General features: G+C 41.3%; 1 protein-coding gene across 1 annotated transcript; it reads left to right on the top strand.

Moving 5' to 3' along the window:
- Positions 1-6: 6 nt before the first annotated feature.
- LOC119425502 lies at positions 7-17,439 on the top strand. The gene is made up of 25 exons (XM_037693030.1): positions 7-173; positions 1,535-1,680; positions 1,798-1,895; positions 3,901-4,026; positions 4,146-4,265; positions 4,353-4,435; positions 4,587-4,732; positions 4,870-4,961; positions 6,760-6,885; positions 7,069-7,188; positions 7,264-7,306; positions 7,490-7,629; positions 9,618-9,751; positions 9,859-9,938; positions 11,322-11,487; positions 11,825-11,970; positions 12,111-12,202; positions 14,438-14,563; positions 14,683-14,802; positions 14,887-14,969; positions 15,126-15,271; positions 15,429-15,520; positions 16,901-17,026; positions 17,203-17,322; positions 17,390-17,439. Exons 1-25 carry the CDS (start codon positions 51-53, stop codon positions 17,437-17,439), a joined length of 2,844 nt encoding a protein of 947 aa, XP_037548958.1. The 5' UTR covers positions 7-50.
- The last annotated feature ends 1,225 nt before the right edge of the window (positions 17,440-18,664 follow it).

Raw genomic sequence — 18,664 nt, 5'->3', positions numbered from 1 at the left:
GCTCCTGTCCTGTTGAAGCTCAGCGTGTTTGATTTTTGTCTCAAAGCACGATGTTAGTGAGGGGAGCAGTTCTGCTGCTGCTGCTGGCAGCCTTCGGCTCCAATGCGGCGCCACCGCCAGCTGAAGACTGCGCTAATGTGACCAAAAGACTGCCGACAAAAGATCTGCATGAGGTGAACTTGCTTCTGCCATTTATTAAATGTTTTCATTATATTTGATTTAGAAAGAAATATTCATGAGAGGGGGGCCCCCCCTCTCTTGGACCAGTTTTGGCCCCCCATTTGGTGGGTCGTGCTCCCCTCCGGTGGTGGGGCCCCCTGCCGCCGGTGCATTGGCGGCTCTCAGCAGCTGGGGCTGGGTGGTGGGGTGTGTGCGGGCCCGCCCTGTCGGGCCTCTGTTGGGGGGTGGTATAACCTCGGGACTCGGGGCTTGGTGTCCATGGCTGGATCCACTCTGGAGGGGCGGGTTGCCGGCGGGGCCTGTGGACTTGTCCCTACGGCCTCCTGGGGTTTCTGCATTGTGGTTGCTGGGGATCGCCCGGGGCTTCCCTTTGCTTCTCTCTCTGGGGGGTGCGGGTTTCCCTGTTGGGGGACTACCGGAGTTCCGGGCTTGGGGGCCGCTGTGTGTCTGTGGTTCTGGGCTTCCCTGTGTTAACTTCGTGTCCTGTGTGGACGGGTTTATGGGTCCCCACATCCACTATTGAACATTTTTATGGAGAAACCTTATAGTGATAAGCATGCTCACACAGGTGTTTAGATTCAGGTGTTTATCAGATACACACTCAGTTGGGTTGTGGTGGCCATCAAATATATATCGTATTACCATATACTGTATAAAATACTTTCTAATGATGTTATAACTATCATTATATAAGTTGTTTGTTGTTGTGGTTTCTTGGTTTTGTCTGGTTTTTCTCTCTTTCCGCAGGTCTAGAGTCAGACTTCAATGATGTTGATTTGTGTTCTCTTTATCCCTCTCTCTCTCCTCTATTCCCATCTCCTTCTTTACATTTTAACTCTTCTCTCACTTTTCTGCTTTGTTATCTTCTTTGTTTTCCATCCCCGTGTCCATTACATCTGAAACAAGCCCAAAGCAAATTCTAATAAAATTTTATTTATATATCAAGTGGAGCATTAAGGCCAGCCATAATGCTCTGCTTGTGAAAGTAAATCTGTTGGGCATCACTTTGACACTCAGACAATATTTCTAAGTGTCACAATGCCGGACAGGACAAAGGGAAAAAAAAAAAAAAAGAAAGAAATCTTCATTGCTTTTGTTTCATATGAGTCAAAATTAGCTCAATGCTTTTTTATTTTTCCCTTTTGAATTTTGGAGTTTTTTACAGTATCTGTTTCTTCCAGGTGTTTCATTACTGTTTATATACTGAGCAATAATTTACCAGCTGACTTTTAGCTAATGTTAAAGATTCATTTCACAAGTATTCTACTAACTGCATTGTAAAAGTTTCCTCCCTAAACCGCTGGTGGTCTGGGTTGGCTCAGATACTGATTTGGTTTTTCTCTTTGCCTTGCAGATTTTTGACCACTGGGTTCTGGTCTGGTCCGTCTCTGACCACGATGTGGGCCACGGCTTGTTGGCAAAGCTTTCCAGCTCCCACGTAGAGTTCAAACTCGACAATGACAACAAAACTATTGACATCATCGAAAGAAACAGATTAGTGTGAGTTCTCGCATTTAATTAATGGATCAGACGGAGGTCAAGCAAAGGGATCCAGAAAAGTATCTGTTTGAAAGTTCAGCAGACTGTTGTTGTTTTCTGACTCATTATTATTTTCAGTGAAAGGGGACATCATGACACATGCACAACCTACTTTACCAAGACGACGATGCCCTCAGATGATGCTGAACACCACACGATAAAATCTGATAACATCAGTAAGTCCGTCCATCACACAGATTAACACCCCAGCTCGTATATAGTAATGTTTTCATCAGGACCATTATAAGCTATTATAATAATAGGTTGTCTTCCACAAAAAAAAAAAAAAGATCTTTCTTGCTCAAAACTAACATCATTTACACTTTTGTCCACATTTTGTAGTTAAAACTCTGGATTATTGTTTGATAAACAGGTGCTGCAAATACAATGGATAACTGTAGATAATAAAGACTGATACATATCTGGTATTTACCGGATAATTACTTGGTACTTATTTAGTACAGGGGTGCCCAAGTCGTCGATTGCGATCTACGGGTCTATCGCAAAGGCTTTATGGGTAGATTGCAAGACATTAAAAAAATAGAACATCCATTCAACCTTTATTTATACAGGTTAGTCCCATTGAGCCACACGGACTAATTTTCAAGAGCGACCTGAAATTCATCTTCACTATGAAATTTGTCACTTGATTGACATACAGTGCAGCCAGTCACAGCTCTCATTCTCTCAAACCAGGTCACAGAGTGGAGATGTTGCGGGGGGAATTCTCCATGTGTGAAGTCGAACATGCTACAGGCGGACGCAGTCCAAAGTTTTTCTGCACTAACAACAGTTATAATAAATGGCAGAGAGAAGCTAGTTTTTATGCTACTCACCCTTTTTCAGCATGTAGGAGCAAAACTAATAAAATCCAGTTCCAAAGAGACGTTTGTGTATTCATCAGTTAGGACTTAACTGTGATCATGCAGAGATTGCATGCACTTTAAATGCAGCTGAGCCCTGCATCAGGGTTGCCAGATAAATTTAAAATGTCTTATTTACCCCCTCCTTTTCTTTTAAACAAACACAACACACACCTCACCTTAGAATACCTCACATGACAGTTTAAGTCAAAATGCTATCATTTTAAAGCCACAGTACTATTGTTCAAAATTTCTTATCTGGCAACCCAACTGACATGTAAACTACGGCGGTTTTCGTTTAAACTCACTCATTTTTGGGGGGGGGGGGGGGGGGGGTTAACCCCAATAAACGTTGAAAAACACTAACGTTTCCAGAGGTTGTTCTCGTGTAAATGGGGCCTTATAGTAGGTAGATCACGTTGTCTTGGTCTAGTGTGGGCACCCCGATCTAGTAGATTAAGGTATTTACCTGGTGTGTACCTAGTATGTACAAGTATCTGAAGCTAGCATGGTATATAGCAGTCACATACAAGAAACTTAACTAGTATACTAGATAAGTTTCTTGTACTTTGAAGTGATTGGTTACCTTTTCCTTACAGGGTAAGTACCTGGTATGTACTAGGTACTTAGCTCTTAGTTTTACTGGATTTGTCATGCATTCAAGTGGCTACCTGTCTCTAAAAATTATGAGGTGCCTGCGACATGATGTTTTTTGTAATGAATGCAGATGCTTTACTGGAAAGATAACATTAATAACATTTTAAAAATATTCACACCCTTGAGGTGAACAGTTGTTAAAAATATTTTCTCCTGCAGTAACAGGAAGTGATGGCGAAGGTGAATGCCTGAATGTAAACAGAGCAACGCTAAAATGCTAACACAGACAGTAGGGAAGAATCTGATGTTCCTTTAGATTGTTTTAAATTAACTATCAGAGAGAGACATACTTTGTAGAAGAGCCAGAGTTCAAATAAGACTGTCTTAATAAACAAAGATCAGGGATTTCCCTTTTGATGTCACTTCCTGTTTCTCTTTGGCTGCACCAGTTTAAAAGAATATGCCACTTATGTGACAAAATGGGTAAACTTGTGTGTCTTGTGACAATTTTTTTTCAATGATAAAATGGTTTCTTCCACTGTTTGTATTTGAAGAAAACACATAAAGTTATATCTTATGTCATAGGCACTTTAAAATCCCACACAACTGCATCATCAAATACCCACAACGCCTTTTATTTCTCTATTCAGCATCCCAATCCAAAGCAGTACTGTTACTGTTATTGCGTGTGAATGTGTTTTTGTGTGTTTTGGGCATTTAGAAATTGAAAAGAACGGCATTCCTCATGAGTACAACGACATTGGAGAAATGGACTTCTATCAGACCTGCTCCGACTGTCTGCTGATGATCTACAAAACCTCAAAGCAACAATACCTGCTCGTCTACAGTAACACTCTCACATGCACAATATTACAATAAAAACTGGTTCAACATTTCCCACACATTGACTGTGACTCACACTGAACTCCATTTTGTTAACACAATTGATCTCATTGTGTAAATCAGGGAGGGAGGGGTCACATCTGGATGTCGAGCAGCATAAAGCTGACCACGATGATCACAAGAAACTGGCTGAATGTTTGGGATTCCCTCACCACCAACCATTTATCTACAACGGAAAAGCAGGTTTGAGGCTTTAAACCATGATGATGAAGGCTTTTACCATCATCAGTACACTTTACACAGATAATGTGCTCTCACTCTCTTTTGCAGACTTTTGTCACAAATTATCAATTCCAATATCTGAAGAATGCCAGCCTATAGTCACACCTTTATCTCTGGATGACCCGTCTGTGGTAAACTTCCTAATTCCTTGTATTATGTTTTAAACAGCAACTTATCGTTGACATTTACCATACATTTAATCAAAACAGAAAGGTCTCATATTGATTAGTTTAACATTTACTAACAGATTTTGACTTGTCCTCTCCCATACCTCCTCTGCAGATTTTTGGCAACTGGGTTCTGGTCTGGTCTGTTTCTGATCATGACGAGGGCCACAGCTTGCTGGCAAGCGTCTCCAGCTCCCATGTGGAGTTCAAAGCCCTCCACGACAACCAAGGTGTTGAGTTCATTGAGAGGAACATATACCTGTGAGTACAGCCAGAGATATACTGTATTTGAGTGCGTGCACACATACGGATCATAGAGAACAGACAGCAGACATGTTTGTTTGAGAGTCTGAAGTTCAGCAGGCTGATGTTTTCTGACTTATTTGTCTTGTTTTCAGGGGAAGTCATGACTCTTGTACTGTGTACTATAGCAACTTGACAAAGGCCACTGGTGATGCTGACCAAAACACACTGAAAACTTCTTCCATCAGTAAGTCAGACCACACAAGCCCAAACAACAATACATGTGTTGTGTTCAGAGAGTACAGACTGACCAGATTAAAGCTGAGCCAATGGTCAAGGCATGGATGGACAAGGACAGGAGACAGAAAGCTGCAAAAAAGACAACCAACTGTAACATTGCTTCTGTAGGGGAATACTTGTAGTCGGATCCAACAATACACCTTTTAACAGATGTTTACCCTGACCGTTGGAGTGAACCGACCTTGATTAAACGGCACCTCATAACGTTGCGATTCCCCTCACTCAAATAAAGACACGAAACCCGATCAATTAAAATCACAACTCTGTAACATTTATTTTCAGTGTGAATAGTGACAATATGGCAAATATTGAATATGAATGAATAACCAGATTGTGTTATTTCAGAATGGTAAACAATATAAAATAGCTTAAAACTTTGAGAAGAGTTGTTATTCAATTTTGGACTAGCGTTAAAATTTAGGTAAACTTTATCTCAGATTCTTACAGTAAATTAAAGGTGTCTAAATGTTGTTGGCACAGACTTGTTTCTTTCATCAGAAGAAAGATGTTTTATCCTACTGGAGAGCTGTCCATCACCTCATTACCCATTATGGATACGATTTGAAAGCCGGAAGTTCACTCTGTCACCGGAGGGATTATTTCCTCCCGGACCACGTCTCATCTAGCAGTTGCCTCATCATTCTGAGGTGTTTGAGGAAGTTACATGGACTTTTCTCCATTTCAGCTGACTGGGCCCTATCCGAGGTGGAACTGGACCACTGACTCCTGGGGCTGGCTCAGAGCCAATTCTCAGCCAACGACTCTGCAACTCTCCATCAACTCACGTGCCAAAGTTTCCCTTCCGTGATACTAGAAAGGGGTGGTGCCTTATTCAATTGTAACCAATCAATGCAGCTTACGAACAGTGGGCTGCATAAATTAATTTTAATTATATAACCCTCTTCTCAAGGTTTTAGAGAGAAAATCAATGGCTTCTTTGTTTGCATGTTTTTAGAAAAACACCATTTTCTTCACAGACGTAAGTTTAGGTTTTTTTCACACAACATTGTTACAACACAGATGTTCTGTTTGAAGCTCTGTGCAGCTGGATAACTTCCTGGTTGTCTCAGCAACCACACCTCTTGTTACCCCGAGGCTATGATTGATTTCTGCTCCACTGTAGATATCGACTCTCTCGGAGATGAATGTCTGTCTTCTCAGGAAGGAGAGTTGATTAGCACAAAGGGCATATAATTCTTATGAGGAGTCATCTTGTCTGACCCAGGAAGAGAATAATGAGCAAAGGGGGTTGATTACCATACAGTCTCTACGGGGCCTGTATCAGGAAGGAGTCACACAGAGAGAGGTGTGTATGAGTTTAGTTACCATCTGTGAGGACAGGCTATGGCCGTCTGAAGGACAGGGTGTCCTGAATTATCCTGACTTGTCCTTATGAATCATAGAACACTACACTTCTTTTAAGAAAACGTGAACAACATTGCAGGTTCGTAAAAATAGAACCAATGATTAAGCTTTATATAAACTGCAGATTAACTGATTAGTTCGCCAATAATTTAGAGCAATCATTAAAATTTATTTCATGATTCCTACTCCTAGTGTGCTTTTACCAGCAAGGATGATTTTAGTTTAGTTGCTTTTTTTTTTTTTTTTTTTTTTGTGGTTTTGTTGTGTTTTTTTGCTCATCACGTGCAGACCCTAAAAAAAGCCGACTGGAAGATGATGCTAACTTTTGACAGAATATTGTCACACCTGATGGGATGTGTTTTGGTGTTTGTGTGTCTCAGGAAAGGAGACTGATGGAGTGGTTCAGGAGTACAATGACACTGGAGTTGTGGACTTCTATAAGACCTGCGCCGACTGTCTGCTGATGAATTACAAAACCTCGACGCACCGATACCTGCTGTTCTACAGTAAAACACTCACACATGCACAATATTTAATGAAACCAAAACATGCATGTTTAGGCTGCCTTCAGGCCCAAACCTCCCATTGCCTGGTTAAATAAAGGTTAAATAAAAATAGGGTTACCACAGAGCAATTGTGACTCACGTTAACCTCAATTTTAACATGGATGATCTTGTTTTGTGCATCAGAGAAGGAGGGGTCCCATCAGGATGTGGAGCAACATAAAACCCACCATGATGATCACAAGAAGCTGGCCGAGTGTCTACGATTCCCTCACCACCAACCATTTATCTACAATGGAAAAGCAGGTTGGTGACTTTAAACCACGATGCTGAAGGCTGTTAACATGATCAGCACGTTTCATTCATCTCACCTTGTTCCAGATTTCTGCCACAAGAAGTCTGCACCAGAGGCAAACCCTGAACAGTCCTGAGTGGAGCAAAAAGGAAAGACATTGAAGAGAAATAAACGCATACACTAAGCCCGTCACATGTTCCTTTGTCTTGTTTTTTTTTGTTTGTTTTTGTTTTTTAATAAAACGGTTCAAACCAATGATATTCAAAAATAATTAAAAAGATGTGAGTCACTTTATATTGATTCCCTTTTCAGGTTCATAAATTATAAAGATGCATACAATTACACTTACAGAAGTAAGGAGTACTTGCAGGAGGATCAATCCTCACAAGGCAACTGGCCCGAACAACATCCAGGGGAAGATGCTGAACGACTGTGCCGATCAGCTCTGCGAGGTGCTGGCTGACATATCTAACTCTTTCCTCACACTGGCAACAGTTCCCATCTGCCTCAAGACTGCCACCATTATCCCAGTTGCAAAGAGCTCTACAGTGACTGGCCTGAATGACTATCAGCCAGTAGCCCTCACCCCGATAGTCGCTAAATGCTTTGAAAAACTGGTCATGACCCACATCAAAGCTAACATCAACATCAACATGGACCCTCACCAGTACGCATACTGCAAGAATCGTTCAACAGAGGATGCCATCTCCTCTATGGTCCACACTGCTCTCACCTACTTGAAGCAAAAGGACTCCTACATCCATATGCTCTTTGTGGACTTCACATCTGCCTTCAACACCATGATTCCCCAGACCCTGATGAACAAACTAATCACACTAGGACTAAGTCCCTCTCTATGCAACTGGGTACTAGACTTCTTAACCAACAGACCACAATCTGTGAAGATCCACAACTCCTCCACCATAACCCGCAGCACGGGCTCTCCCCAGGGCTGTGTGTTGAGTCCCCTCCTGTTCACTCTGCTAATGTATGACTGCATACCAACCCATCCAGGCTGTCATATTGTAAAGTTTGCAGATGATACAGTGGTGGTTGGTTGCATCAAAAATAACGATGAGTCCAGCTACTGGCAAGAAGTGGAACACCTGGAGAACTGGTGCATGAAGAACAACTTTCACATCAATGTGAATGGGACGAAGGAGATGGTTGTGGACTTCAGAAGGAATAAACACACCTACCCCCTGAACATAAGAGGATTTGCAGTGGAAGTGGTCTCCAGTTACAAGTACTTGGGTGTGCACCTGAATGATGACCTCAGCTGGAGCAACAACACCACCAGCCTGATCGAGAAAGCTCATCAGAGACTCTACTTCCTCAGACTACTGAGGCGAGCTTGACTGGGAATCTCAGTCTTCACCTCCTTCTACAGGTGTGCAGTGGAGAGCATCCTGTGCGCAGCATCAACATGTGACATGGAGGCTGCACAGCTGCAAAAAGAAAAACTTTGCAGAGAGTGGTGAAGGCTGCACAGAAGATGTTGGAGTCAGCCTTCCCACCATCACAGACATCTACACACCTCCAGATGCAGGAAGAGGGCCACCTGCATCGTGAAGGACCCCACACACCCAGCACACACACGTTTTGCCCTGCTTCTCTCAGGCAGAAGGCTGAGGAGCATTAAGTGCAGAACCACCAGGCTGAGGAACAGGTTCTACCCTGAGGCTGTTAGACTCATGAATCTCTAACCAGGAAAAATCACTGAGTAAATTACTGTGAAAAAACAAACAAACTGAAAAAGTCACTGCAATGCCACTTGGTTGTTGATATGTGCTGCTGACTATCCAAGATGCTGATCTCATGCTGCTGATTATTTCATGTTGCTGTGTTCATTAGTCTAGATCATCTGCTCACACAGAGTCATGTTTGTGCTGCTGTTGTTTTGGCTCATTGTTTTTGTACTATTAGTGCTTAGTGTATTCTTAGTCTTGTGTATTCTTAGTTTAGTGAATGTAGTGTATTCTTAGTTCATGACTCGGATCTTACTCGTTGGTTTTTTTTACAATTTGTATTTTTGTTGGATGTAACTGGGAGCCTGTGTACATAGTTTTGTTTCAACTCATGTACCACATGTGATGTGAATGACAATTAAAAATCCTTGAATCCTTGAATACAAATCAAAAGACTGGAAAACAAACAAAACTAAAGAAATTGCATTTTCTACAAAAATGCAGTGTGAACACTGCTGAAAAAGCTGAAACCTGTAAGGGTTAGCTCTATTCCCAGATAGTATGCGAGCAAGAACAACGACTTCAGGGCCAGGAGAAAATTTAACTCTTTATTTACAATGAGTGAATAAATATGAACAGTATGAAGGATCACCAAGTTGGGACTAGAACCCTGGAGTTTAAGGGACAACGTTAGTTGGAGGCTTCTTCTTGAAGGCTGGTTTTGATTTTCAGGTTTGTCCTTGCTGGAACAGGTCTGTGGAGCTGTCCAGTGCATCCAGACCATCTCAACTCCTTCTACGCCCGGTTTGATGCAAACAACACCACACACATGACCAGACCACATGTGGACAGTGAGGACACCACACTTTGTTTAGACACTGCTACAGTGAGACGGGTATTCAAGAAGGTAAATCCCCAGGACGGGTGCTGAGAGTGTGCACTGACCAACTCACCAAATTGTTTACCAACATCTTTAACCTGTCTCTGAGCCAGTCTATTGTGTCCACCATCTTCAAGACCTCCACTGTTGTCCCCATCCCAAAGACCTCTGCAGCATTGTGGGCCGAGATGGTGTAGGGGCAGGGCAGACGACTTGGGACCAGAAGTTCTCCACACCATCCAGGACATCTACCACAGCCGATGTCTGTGAAAAGCACGCAGCATAATTAAGGACCACACCCACCCAGCACAAGGACTCTTCCGCCTACTACCCTCTGGCAAATGATACAGGAGTCTGCCATCGTGCACGAAAAGACTCAAAGACAGTTATTATCCACACGCTGTGGATAATAGATTTTTGTACAAGCTCCACGGCATACTGTATTGTTGAATTTCTCTGTGGGATTATTAAAGCATTTTAATTCCATTATTTATAAATTGCACCTCATATTAAAACACACCAAATGAAAATAAATCACTGCTGGTTTTGTATTGGCTTCTTGAAGTGGTGTCCCTTTTTGTAGTGGAATATGTTAGCCACGTGCCCGTGTGACTTGAATAAAGGGTCAGATGAATCCTGGAAATCCTGGGTAGAGGCAACACTGAGGTGACATTCAGCCTGAAACGCTTCATGTTTGATTCAGAAAGGTTTACTTGAGTACTGAAGGCTTCACAAAATGTTCCATGACTAAAAACAGGTTGGGTCAAAAAAGGATTTTAAGGTAGCTCACAAAGCATACATTACCTTTGAACTGACCCATGGCCAGCATGGGCCATGAACCAAAATAAACCATCTTCTTGAACTGAGTGATCTGGCCTCACAAAGTGGGGCATTTTAAGGACACACATCAAACAAAGAGCTATAAGCTATAAGGTATGCAATGTCCTGATAATAACCTACAAAATCTCTTTCACCCGATGGCAGCAGGAAGGTTAAATATTAACAATATATTATTACATGCTGATGTCTGTTTGATAACTAGTTAGACAACAGGCACAAACTCCAGCAAAAACTTACTGCTTCTGTTTACTTGAAAGGATTAACAACAGTTGATGGTTTGTTGGCTTCTTTAGCTGATATCCCTTTTTTTTTAAGAATAATTTAACCTATTTGCCTTATGACTCAAACGAAGGGTCAGTGGGACTCTGGACATGTTGGGTAGGGGCAACAATGACATAACAGCCTTAAAGGATTCATGATGGAGGTTTCAGGGTTCCAAAACTTTCCATGACCAAGACCAGAATAAACAGTCTAAGTCAAAAAAGGATCTTGAGTTACCTCATTAAGATATTTGGATTTATAAGTGGAGCTGTTGTATTTTATTGCATTTGTTAGTTTTCATCAGTGTTAATGCAAACAGGTGATAACTACTGCATTCTCTTCAGGACATTAAAGGTATTATTTAATCTTACCTTGAGTAAACAAGTTTTTTTTTTTTTTTTTTTTACTGACCCTGGGCCATCTGGGAAGCCCTGAGGCATTAAATACCATGCGGTTGCTCTCCTGCTTGTTCCAGTCCTGTAGAAGCTGTGTGTGTTTGTTTTTCATCTCGACGCACGATGAGTTTAGTGAAGGGAGCAGTTCTGCTGCTGCTGCTGGCAGCCTGCAAAGCGGTGCCACCGCCGCCGGCTGAAGACTGCGCTAATGTGACCAAAAGACTGCCGACAAAAGATCTGCATGAGGTGAACTTGCTTCTGCCATGCATTATATGCTTTTATTATATTTGATTCAGAACAAAATCTTCATTGCTTTTGTTTTATATGAGTCAAAATTAGCTCAATGCTTTTTACTTTTCCCTTTTGAATTTTGGAGTTTTTTTACGGTATCTGTTTCTTCCAGGTGTTTCATTACTGTTTATATATTGAGCAATAATTTATCAGCAGAGTTAGCTAATGTTAAAGATTCATTTTGCTTATTTTCACAAGTTTGTTACTAACTGGATTGGAAAAGTGTCCTCCCTAAACCATGGTGGTCTGGGTTGGACCAGATACTGATTTGGTTTTTCTCGTTGCCTTGCAGATTTTCGACCACTGGGTTCTGGTCTGGTCCGTCTCTGACCACGATGTGGGCCACGACTTGTTGGCAAAGCTTTCCAGCTCCCACGTAGAGTTCAAACTCAACAATGACAACAAAACTATTGACTACAATGAGAGACATCGATTCGTGTGAGTTTTAACGTTTAAAGGATCAGACGGAGGTCAAGCTAAAGGATCTTTGGTTAAAGGCGAACAGAAAATGAATCTGTTTGAAAGTTCAGCAGATTGTTGTTGTTTCCTGACTCATTGTTAATTCTTTTCAGTGAAAGGGGACATCATGACACATGCACTACCTACTTTAACAAGATGGCGATGCCCTCAGATGATGCTGAACACCACTCGATAAAATCTGATACCATCAGTAAATCCGTCCATCACACAGATTAACACCCCAACTCATATATAGTAATGTTTTCATCAGGACCATTATAAGCTATTATAATAATTAATTGTTTTTCAAAAATAAGAAACAAGATCTTTATCGTTATTTACAAGAGAGACATGATTTCTTTAACAAAGAGTGATGACAACAGTGGATAACAACGACAACAATAGACAATCGCAAAAGAGGCATACAGATTTTTATTTTTATTTTTTTACAAATTTAAATAACATGGCAACCAAAAGTACAGTCAAAAGGAAAAAGTAGGCGGAGTAGAAAACTAAAAACAGGAACATGTCTGCATTGGTTCTTGCCATGAACTTAATGTAACAGATGTTTAAAGCCAGAGGTCCAGGTCGAGAGCTTCAGATCTTTTTGCAGAATATTCCAGGAAACAAGAACGGAGTAGGAGAAGGCCTTTTTGCCTAGTTCAGTTCTCACTGAGGGGATACTGCAGGTAATAATGTCCTGAGAGCGCACGCTGTAGCTGCACTCATGCAGTGACATGTAGGAGGAGATGTATGAAGGCAGCAGACCAAGAAGTGATTTAAAGATGAAAATGTACCAGTGGGAGAGTCTGCGTGAAGTTAAAGATGTCCAGTTAACCAGTGAATACTGGGTGCAGTGGTGGGTACGATAATCACAGCCAGTTATGAATCTTAGTGCACCATGATAGACAGCATCCAACATCTGCAGGGTTCTTGTAGGAGCGTTCATGTAAATAATGTCACCGTAGTCAATGGAGGGAAAGAAAGTCACAGTTACAAGGCGTTTCCTAGCATTCAGGGTTAGACAGGATCTATTGCTGAAAAGAAATCCAGTTTAACTTTCAGTTTTTTTACTAGGTTTTCCACGTGGAGCTTAAAAGAGAGATGCGAGTCGACCAAGATACTCAAATATTTATAAGAATCAACAAACAATATGGACACCGTTTGAGGATAAAATCAGAGGAAGAACTGCTGGGACTGATTTCCTGTTTGAAAAAAGCATCCCTTTGGTTTTATCGGCATTTAGGACAAGTTTGAGATGGAACAAATCTGACTGGATGATGTCAAAGGCGGATTGCAAAAGCTGGAAAGCCTTAGCAACTGTTTTAGCTTGACAATAAACTAATGTGTCATCATCACAGAAATGTAAGGATGCATCAATTCAATTCAATTCAAAAATACTTTATTAATCCCAGAGGGAAATTAAGTGTTGTCGTAGCTCATCATCCTGGTTTCATTCAAGAGCTGTTATAGATGCTGATAGTTGTGGGCAGGAAGGATCTCCTGCAGTGAAGCTGAAGAATCTGGCCACAGGTACCAATCTGTCCACCCAGATCCATCTTGCAGATCCGGCGGGCCTCTCGGTCCTCCTGGGCAGCAGGATTGCCCTAATGCCGGACAGAATTCCTCCCTGAGTGATGGTCACTCCTCCTAGCAGTCTGCAGAGCTCCACACGAGCCGAGTTTCTCACCAGTTCCAGGATCTCGGTGGTGAGGTCTCGAGCACCGCCGCCAGGTTGACGGGAATTTGTCCACGGCACCTCCTTTTCAACTCACGTGGGATTTGGGGCATCATTGCACCCTGTAGGTGCTGAGGGATGATCCTGTCCTTCTGCTGTCACGAGCCGTGTCTCCCACCAGTTCCAGGATCTGAGTGGTCAGGCACTCGAGCACAGCTGGCAGGCAGATGAGAATGCATCCACAGAACATCTTTCTCAACTCGTTTGAGATTTGGGGCTGTAGTTGAGATATTATTTGAGCTTTTGAGGTGTTAATCAGCTGCTGTTGGTGGTAGAAAACTGCTCGTTGCCATGGTTACGCATCATAACAAATGTCCAAAACTAAAAAAGTTTCAGTAAAAATCCTTCCAGCTGCACAGCGTCTGATACCAGAGAAAACAGACAACCAAAAAAACGTGATCCACATCCAGAAAAGAGGAATTAAAGTTTCCAAAAGCAAAATCTCAGAATGAAAGTAACAGAGCTGCTCCAACATGCAGCCACCTTGAGCGGCGCAATTCTAGAACAAGTATCAGTATCAGGGATACTCTAACCTACATTACCTATGTAGATTGTAAAGAGGGTGGGTTAGGGTTAGTGCAACATGGTGGCAAAGTCATCATAAAATACCCACAATGCCTTTTATTTCTCTATTCAAGATCTCAATCCAAAGCAGTACTGTCACTGTTAATGTGTGTGAAAGTGTTTTTATGTGTTTTGGGCATTTAGAATTTGAAAAGAACGGCATTCCTCATGAGTTCAATGATACTGGAGCCGTTGACTTCTATCAGACCTGCTCCGACTGTCTGCTGATGATCTACAAAACCTCAGCGGAACGATACCTGCTCGTCTACAGTAACACTCTCACATGCACAATATTACAATAAAAACTGGTTCAACATTTCCCACACACTGACTGTGACTCACACTGAACTCCATTTTGTTAACACAATTGATCTCATTGTGTAAATCAGGGAGGGAGGGGTCACATCTGGATGTCGAGCAGCATAAAGCTGACCACGATGATCACAAGAAACTGGCTGAATGTTTGGGATTCCCTCACCACCAACCATTTATCTACAACGGAAAAGCAGGTTTGAGGCTTTAAATCATGATGATGAAGGCTTTTACCATCATCACTTTACTCAGCTAATGCACACTCTTTCTCTCTTTTGCAGACTTTTGTCACAAATTATCAATTCCGATATCTGAAGAATGCCAGCCTATAGTCACACCTTTATTTCTGGATGACCCGTCTGTGGTAAACTTCCTTATTCCTTGTATTTTGTTTTAAACAGCAACTTATTGGTTGACATTTACCATACATTTAATCAAAACAGAAATGTCTTATGTTGCATAATTTTACATGTACGTACTTCCAGATTTTGACTTACCCTCTCCCATACGTCCACTACAGATTTTCGGTGACTGGGTTCTGGTCTGGTCTGTTTCTGACGATGACGAGGGCCACAGCTTGCTGGCAAGGATCTCCAGCATCCATGTGGAGTTCAAAGCCCTCCACGTCAGCCAAGGTGTTGAGTTCATTGAGAGGAACGTATACCTGTGAGTGTTCATGTTGAACCATTGACTCGGCCAGAGATATACTGTATCCAAGAGCGTGCACACATACGGATCACAGGGAAGAGACAGCAGACATGTTTGTTTGAGAGTCTGAAGTTCAGCAGGCTGATGTTTTCTCACTGATTTGTCTTGTTTTCAGGGGAAGTCATGACTCTTGTACTGTGTACTATAGCAACATGACAAAGGCCACTGGTGATGCTGACCAAAACACACTGAAAACTTCTTCCATCAGTAAGTCAGACCACACAAGCCCAAACAACAATGCATGTGTTGTGTTCAGAGAGTACAGACTGACCAGATTAAAGCTGAGCCAATGGTCAAGGCATGGATGCACAAGGACAAGAGACAGAAAGCTGCAAAAAAGACAACCAACTGTAACATTGCTTCTTTTAAGAAAACATTAAAAACTATACATCCATCCATCCATTCATTATCTGCCGCTTGTTCCGAAGTCGGGTCATGGAGGCAGCAGCTTGAGCAGGGAAGCCCAGACATCTATTTCACAGTCATCTCTTCCAGCTCTTAGGGGAGGACTCCAATGTGCTCCCAGACCAACAGAGAGACGTAGTCTCTCCAGTGTGTCCTGGGTCTTCCCCGGGGTCTCCTCCCAGTCAGACATGCCTGAAACACCTCCCTAGGGAGGCGCCCAGGGGCATCCTTACCAAATACCTGAACCGCCTCAACTGGCTCCTCTCGATGTGGAGGAGCAGCGGTTCTACTCCGAGTCTCTCCCAGATGACTGAACTTCTCACCCTGTCTCTAAGTCAGAGTCCAGCTACCCTACGGAGGAAACTCATGTCAACCGCCTGGATCCACAATCTCATTCTTTCAGTCACTAGCCAACATTCCCAGTGGAAAAACATTGTAGTTTTCTAAATATAAGTTTAACTATGAGGTGGGGTGAGCAATGTTTTTTTTTTCCATAGGGCCAAATGAAGTTATTAAAAGCCATCAGAGGGCAGCGCTGAGAATTGGATAATACATTTTCTTTACCATTCTTCTTCTTTATGAATCTGGAAGAATTAGTACTCTTTAGGATTATAAGACATACTTTCTGAAACCTAGTTCTTGTAACATTTGTTAGCTTAAATAATCATAAAAACAAAGCATACGTTTGATTTTTAGAGTTTTTTTAAGGTTCTGTCTAGTTTCTGGAAACAACATAAAAAGGTTGTGGTCTATCTTAATCCAAAGTTTTTCAAAGTATTTGTCCAAGATGTTTACTTTATACTTCTTTGATTTTCATTGCTAGAATGCAGGTTTTCATCAACTTTTTTAAAGATGTTTTTTTTTCCAATTAGGAATATTGGGACACAAATGAAAATTATCCAAGGTCTGATTTTGGCCATCAGGCCATAAATGCCTCTGTTAAAAATGCAGATTGACTGATTAATTGGCCAATAATTTAGAGCAATCATTAACATTTATTTAATGATTTTCTACTCCTAGTGTGCTTTACCAGCGAGGATGATTTTTGTTTAGGTTATTTGTTTGTTGTTGTTTTGCACATCATGTGCAGACTCCAAAAGAAGCTGACCGGAAGATGATGCTAACTTTTGACAGAACACTCTCACACCTAATACGATGTGTTTTGGTTTTTGTGCGTTTTAGGAAAAGTGACACATGGAGTGGTTCAGGAGTTTGATGACACCGGAGTCGTGCATTTCTATAAGTCCTGCTCCGACTGTCTGCTGATGACCTACAAAACCTCGACGCACCGATACCTGCTGATCTTCAGTAAAACACTCACACATGCACAATATTACAGCAAAACCAAAACATGCATGTTTAGTCTGCCTTCAGACCCAAACCTCCTATTGCCTGGTTAAATAAAATTTGGGTACTTACCACAGAGCGATTGTGACTCACGTTAAACTCAGTGTTAACATGGATGATCTTGTTTTGTGCGTCAGAGAAGGAGGGGTCCCATCAGGATGTGGAGCAGAATAAAACCCACCATGATGATCACAAGAAACTGGCTGAGTGTCTACGATTCCCTCACCACCAACCATTTATCTACAATGGAAAAGCAGGTTGGTGACTTTAAACCACGATGCTGAATGCTGTTCAGCACGTTTCGTTCATCTCACCTTTTTCCAGATTTCTGCCACAAGAAGTCTGCACCAGAGGCAAACCCTGAACAGTCCTGAGTGGAGCAAAAACAAAAGACATGGAAGAGAAATAAACACATACACTAAGTCCGTCACATGTTCCTTTGTCTTGTTTTTTTGAAGAGCTCCATTCATTTCAATGTGAAAAACATGGCCGACAAAGCTAAATTTTTCAAAAAGTTTAAATTGCACAAACACCAACAATCATAGCAGGAATATCCCGAATGAGCTGAACATTTTGATTTACGAATAGATGAAATGGCACAAGAATTCAGGAGGAAGTTATGCATCGAAAATCGTACAGAACAAAAGTTATCTGAGAAACTGATTTATAAACATTCACAAATGGAACATGTAACGTTATTTTTAGTAATAATGTCCATTATATTACATATTGTGTTTCTGTCTAACAGCAGAAATGGGAAATAATCAAGCTTTAAAGCGATCTGATCGTTACCATCCAGACTTTATTGATTCCTGATAATTATTAACTAAAATGGGACAATCCCAACATTCAGCCTCTCCGCTCGCTGTTATCACAAACATGTCGCCGAGTTCAACAGAAAATTTTAACTCAGAAGCTGCCCATTTATTTTCTATTTAAAAAATTTAATTCAATGAATCAACCAAGATTGTCTTTTTAATAACATGAATAAATCTTACTTTATTAGAACCTATCCTCATATATTTCTGTTCTGAGAATGTGTAAAGTCTTAAAAACATCACCTGAATTGAAACTTTTAAATCTTTTGTATTCCTTTCTTGGCCCGCTGCCTTCTAAAAAACATAAGAATCTGAACTAATATTCTTCTGATTAATAAATAAAGTCAGAGCAATGGCAAATACATTCAAATAAACACCTAACTCCAACAAATACTATTTTTGTGAAAGGACAAAAATACTTAAATAAAACTGTTTGTAGAAATATTTCAATCTGTTTGGTTCTAAATCATAAATCATGCAGTTTTTCTTCAGGTAATGAATACATTTAATTTAAATCTCATCAGAAAAAAAACGTTTTCTATTTTTAAAAACAACAAAAAAGGTTGAATCATGTCATCTGGACTTCGTTTTTTTGTTAAAAAGAAACGTTTCGCCCCTCATCCAAGAGGCTTCGTCAGTCTGAGGCCTAGCCATCTGGTATTACCCAGAAGCCACCCTGACTCTTGTGTTTCAAGCCTGCCTCAGATACCCCTGAAGTCTGGCCTTTTCACTAATGGTTTCAAAAACGCAAAGTTTGTTTTCTCAGTCATCCAGGTATATA

Source organism: Nematolebias whitei, chromosome 19, assembly GCF_014905685.2.
Source record: "Nematolebias whitei isolate Nwh7 chromosome 19, NemWhi1, whole genome shotgun sequence".
Taxonomy (NCBI): domain Eukaryota; kingdom Metazoa; phylum Chordata; class Actinopteri; order Cyprinodontiformes; family Rivulidae; genus Nematolebias; species Nematolebias whitei.
Note: the sequence above shows the minus strand (reverse complement) of the source record. Positions and strands in the feature narration are given on the sequence as shown.

Coding starts and splice junctions, on each gene's coding strand:
- LOC119425502 (XM_037693030.1), top strand. CDS start 51: ATGTTAGTGAGGGGAGCAGTTCTGCTGCTGCTGCTGGCAGCCTTCGGC. Junction 7,630..9,617: donor GTGCCGATCAGCTCTGCGAG/GTGCTGGCTGAC, acceptor TTGCTGGAACAG/GTCTGTGGAGCTGTCCAGTG. Junction 14,564..14,682: donor ACGATACCTGCTCGTCTACA/GTAACACTCTCA, acceptor TGTGTAAATCAG/GGAGGGAGGGGTCACATCTG.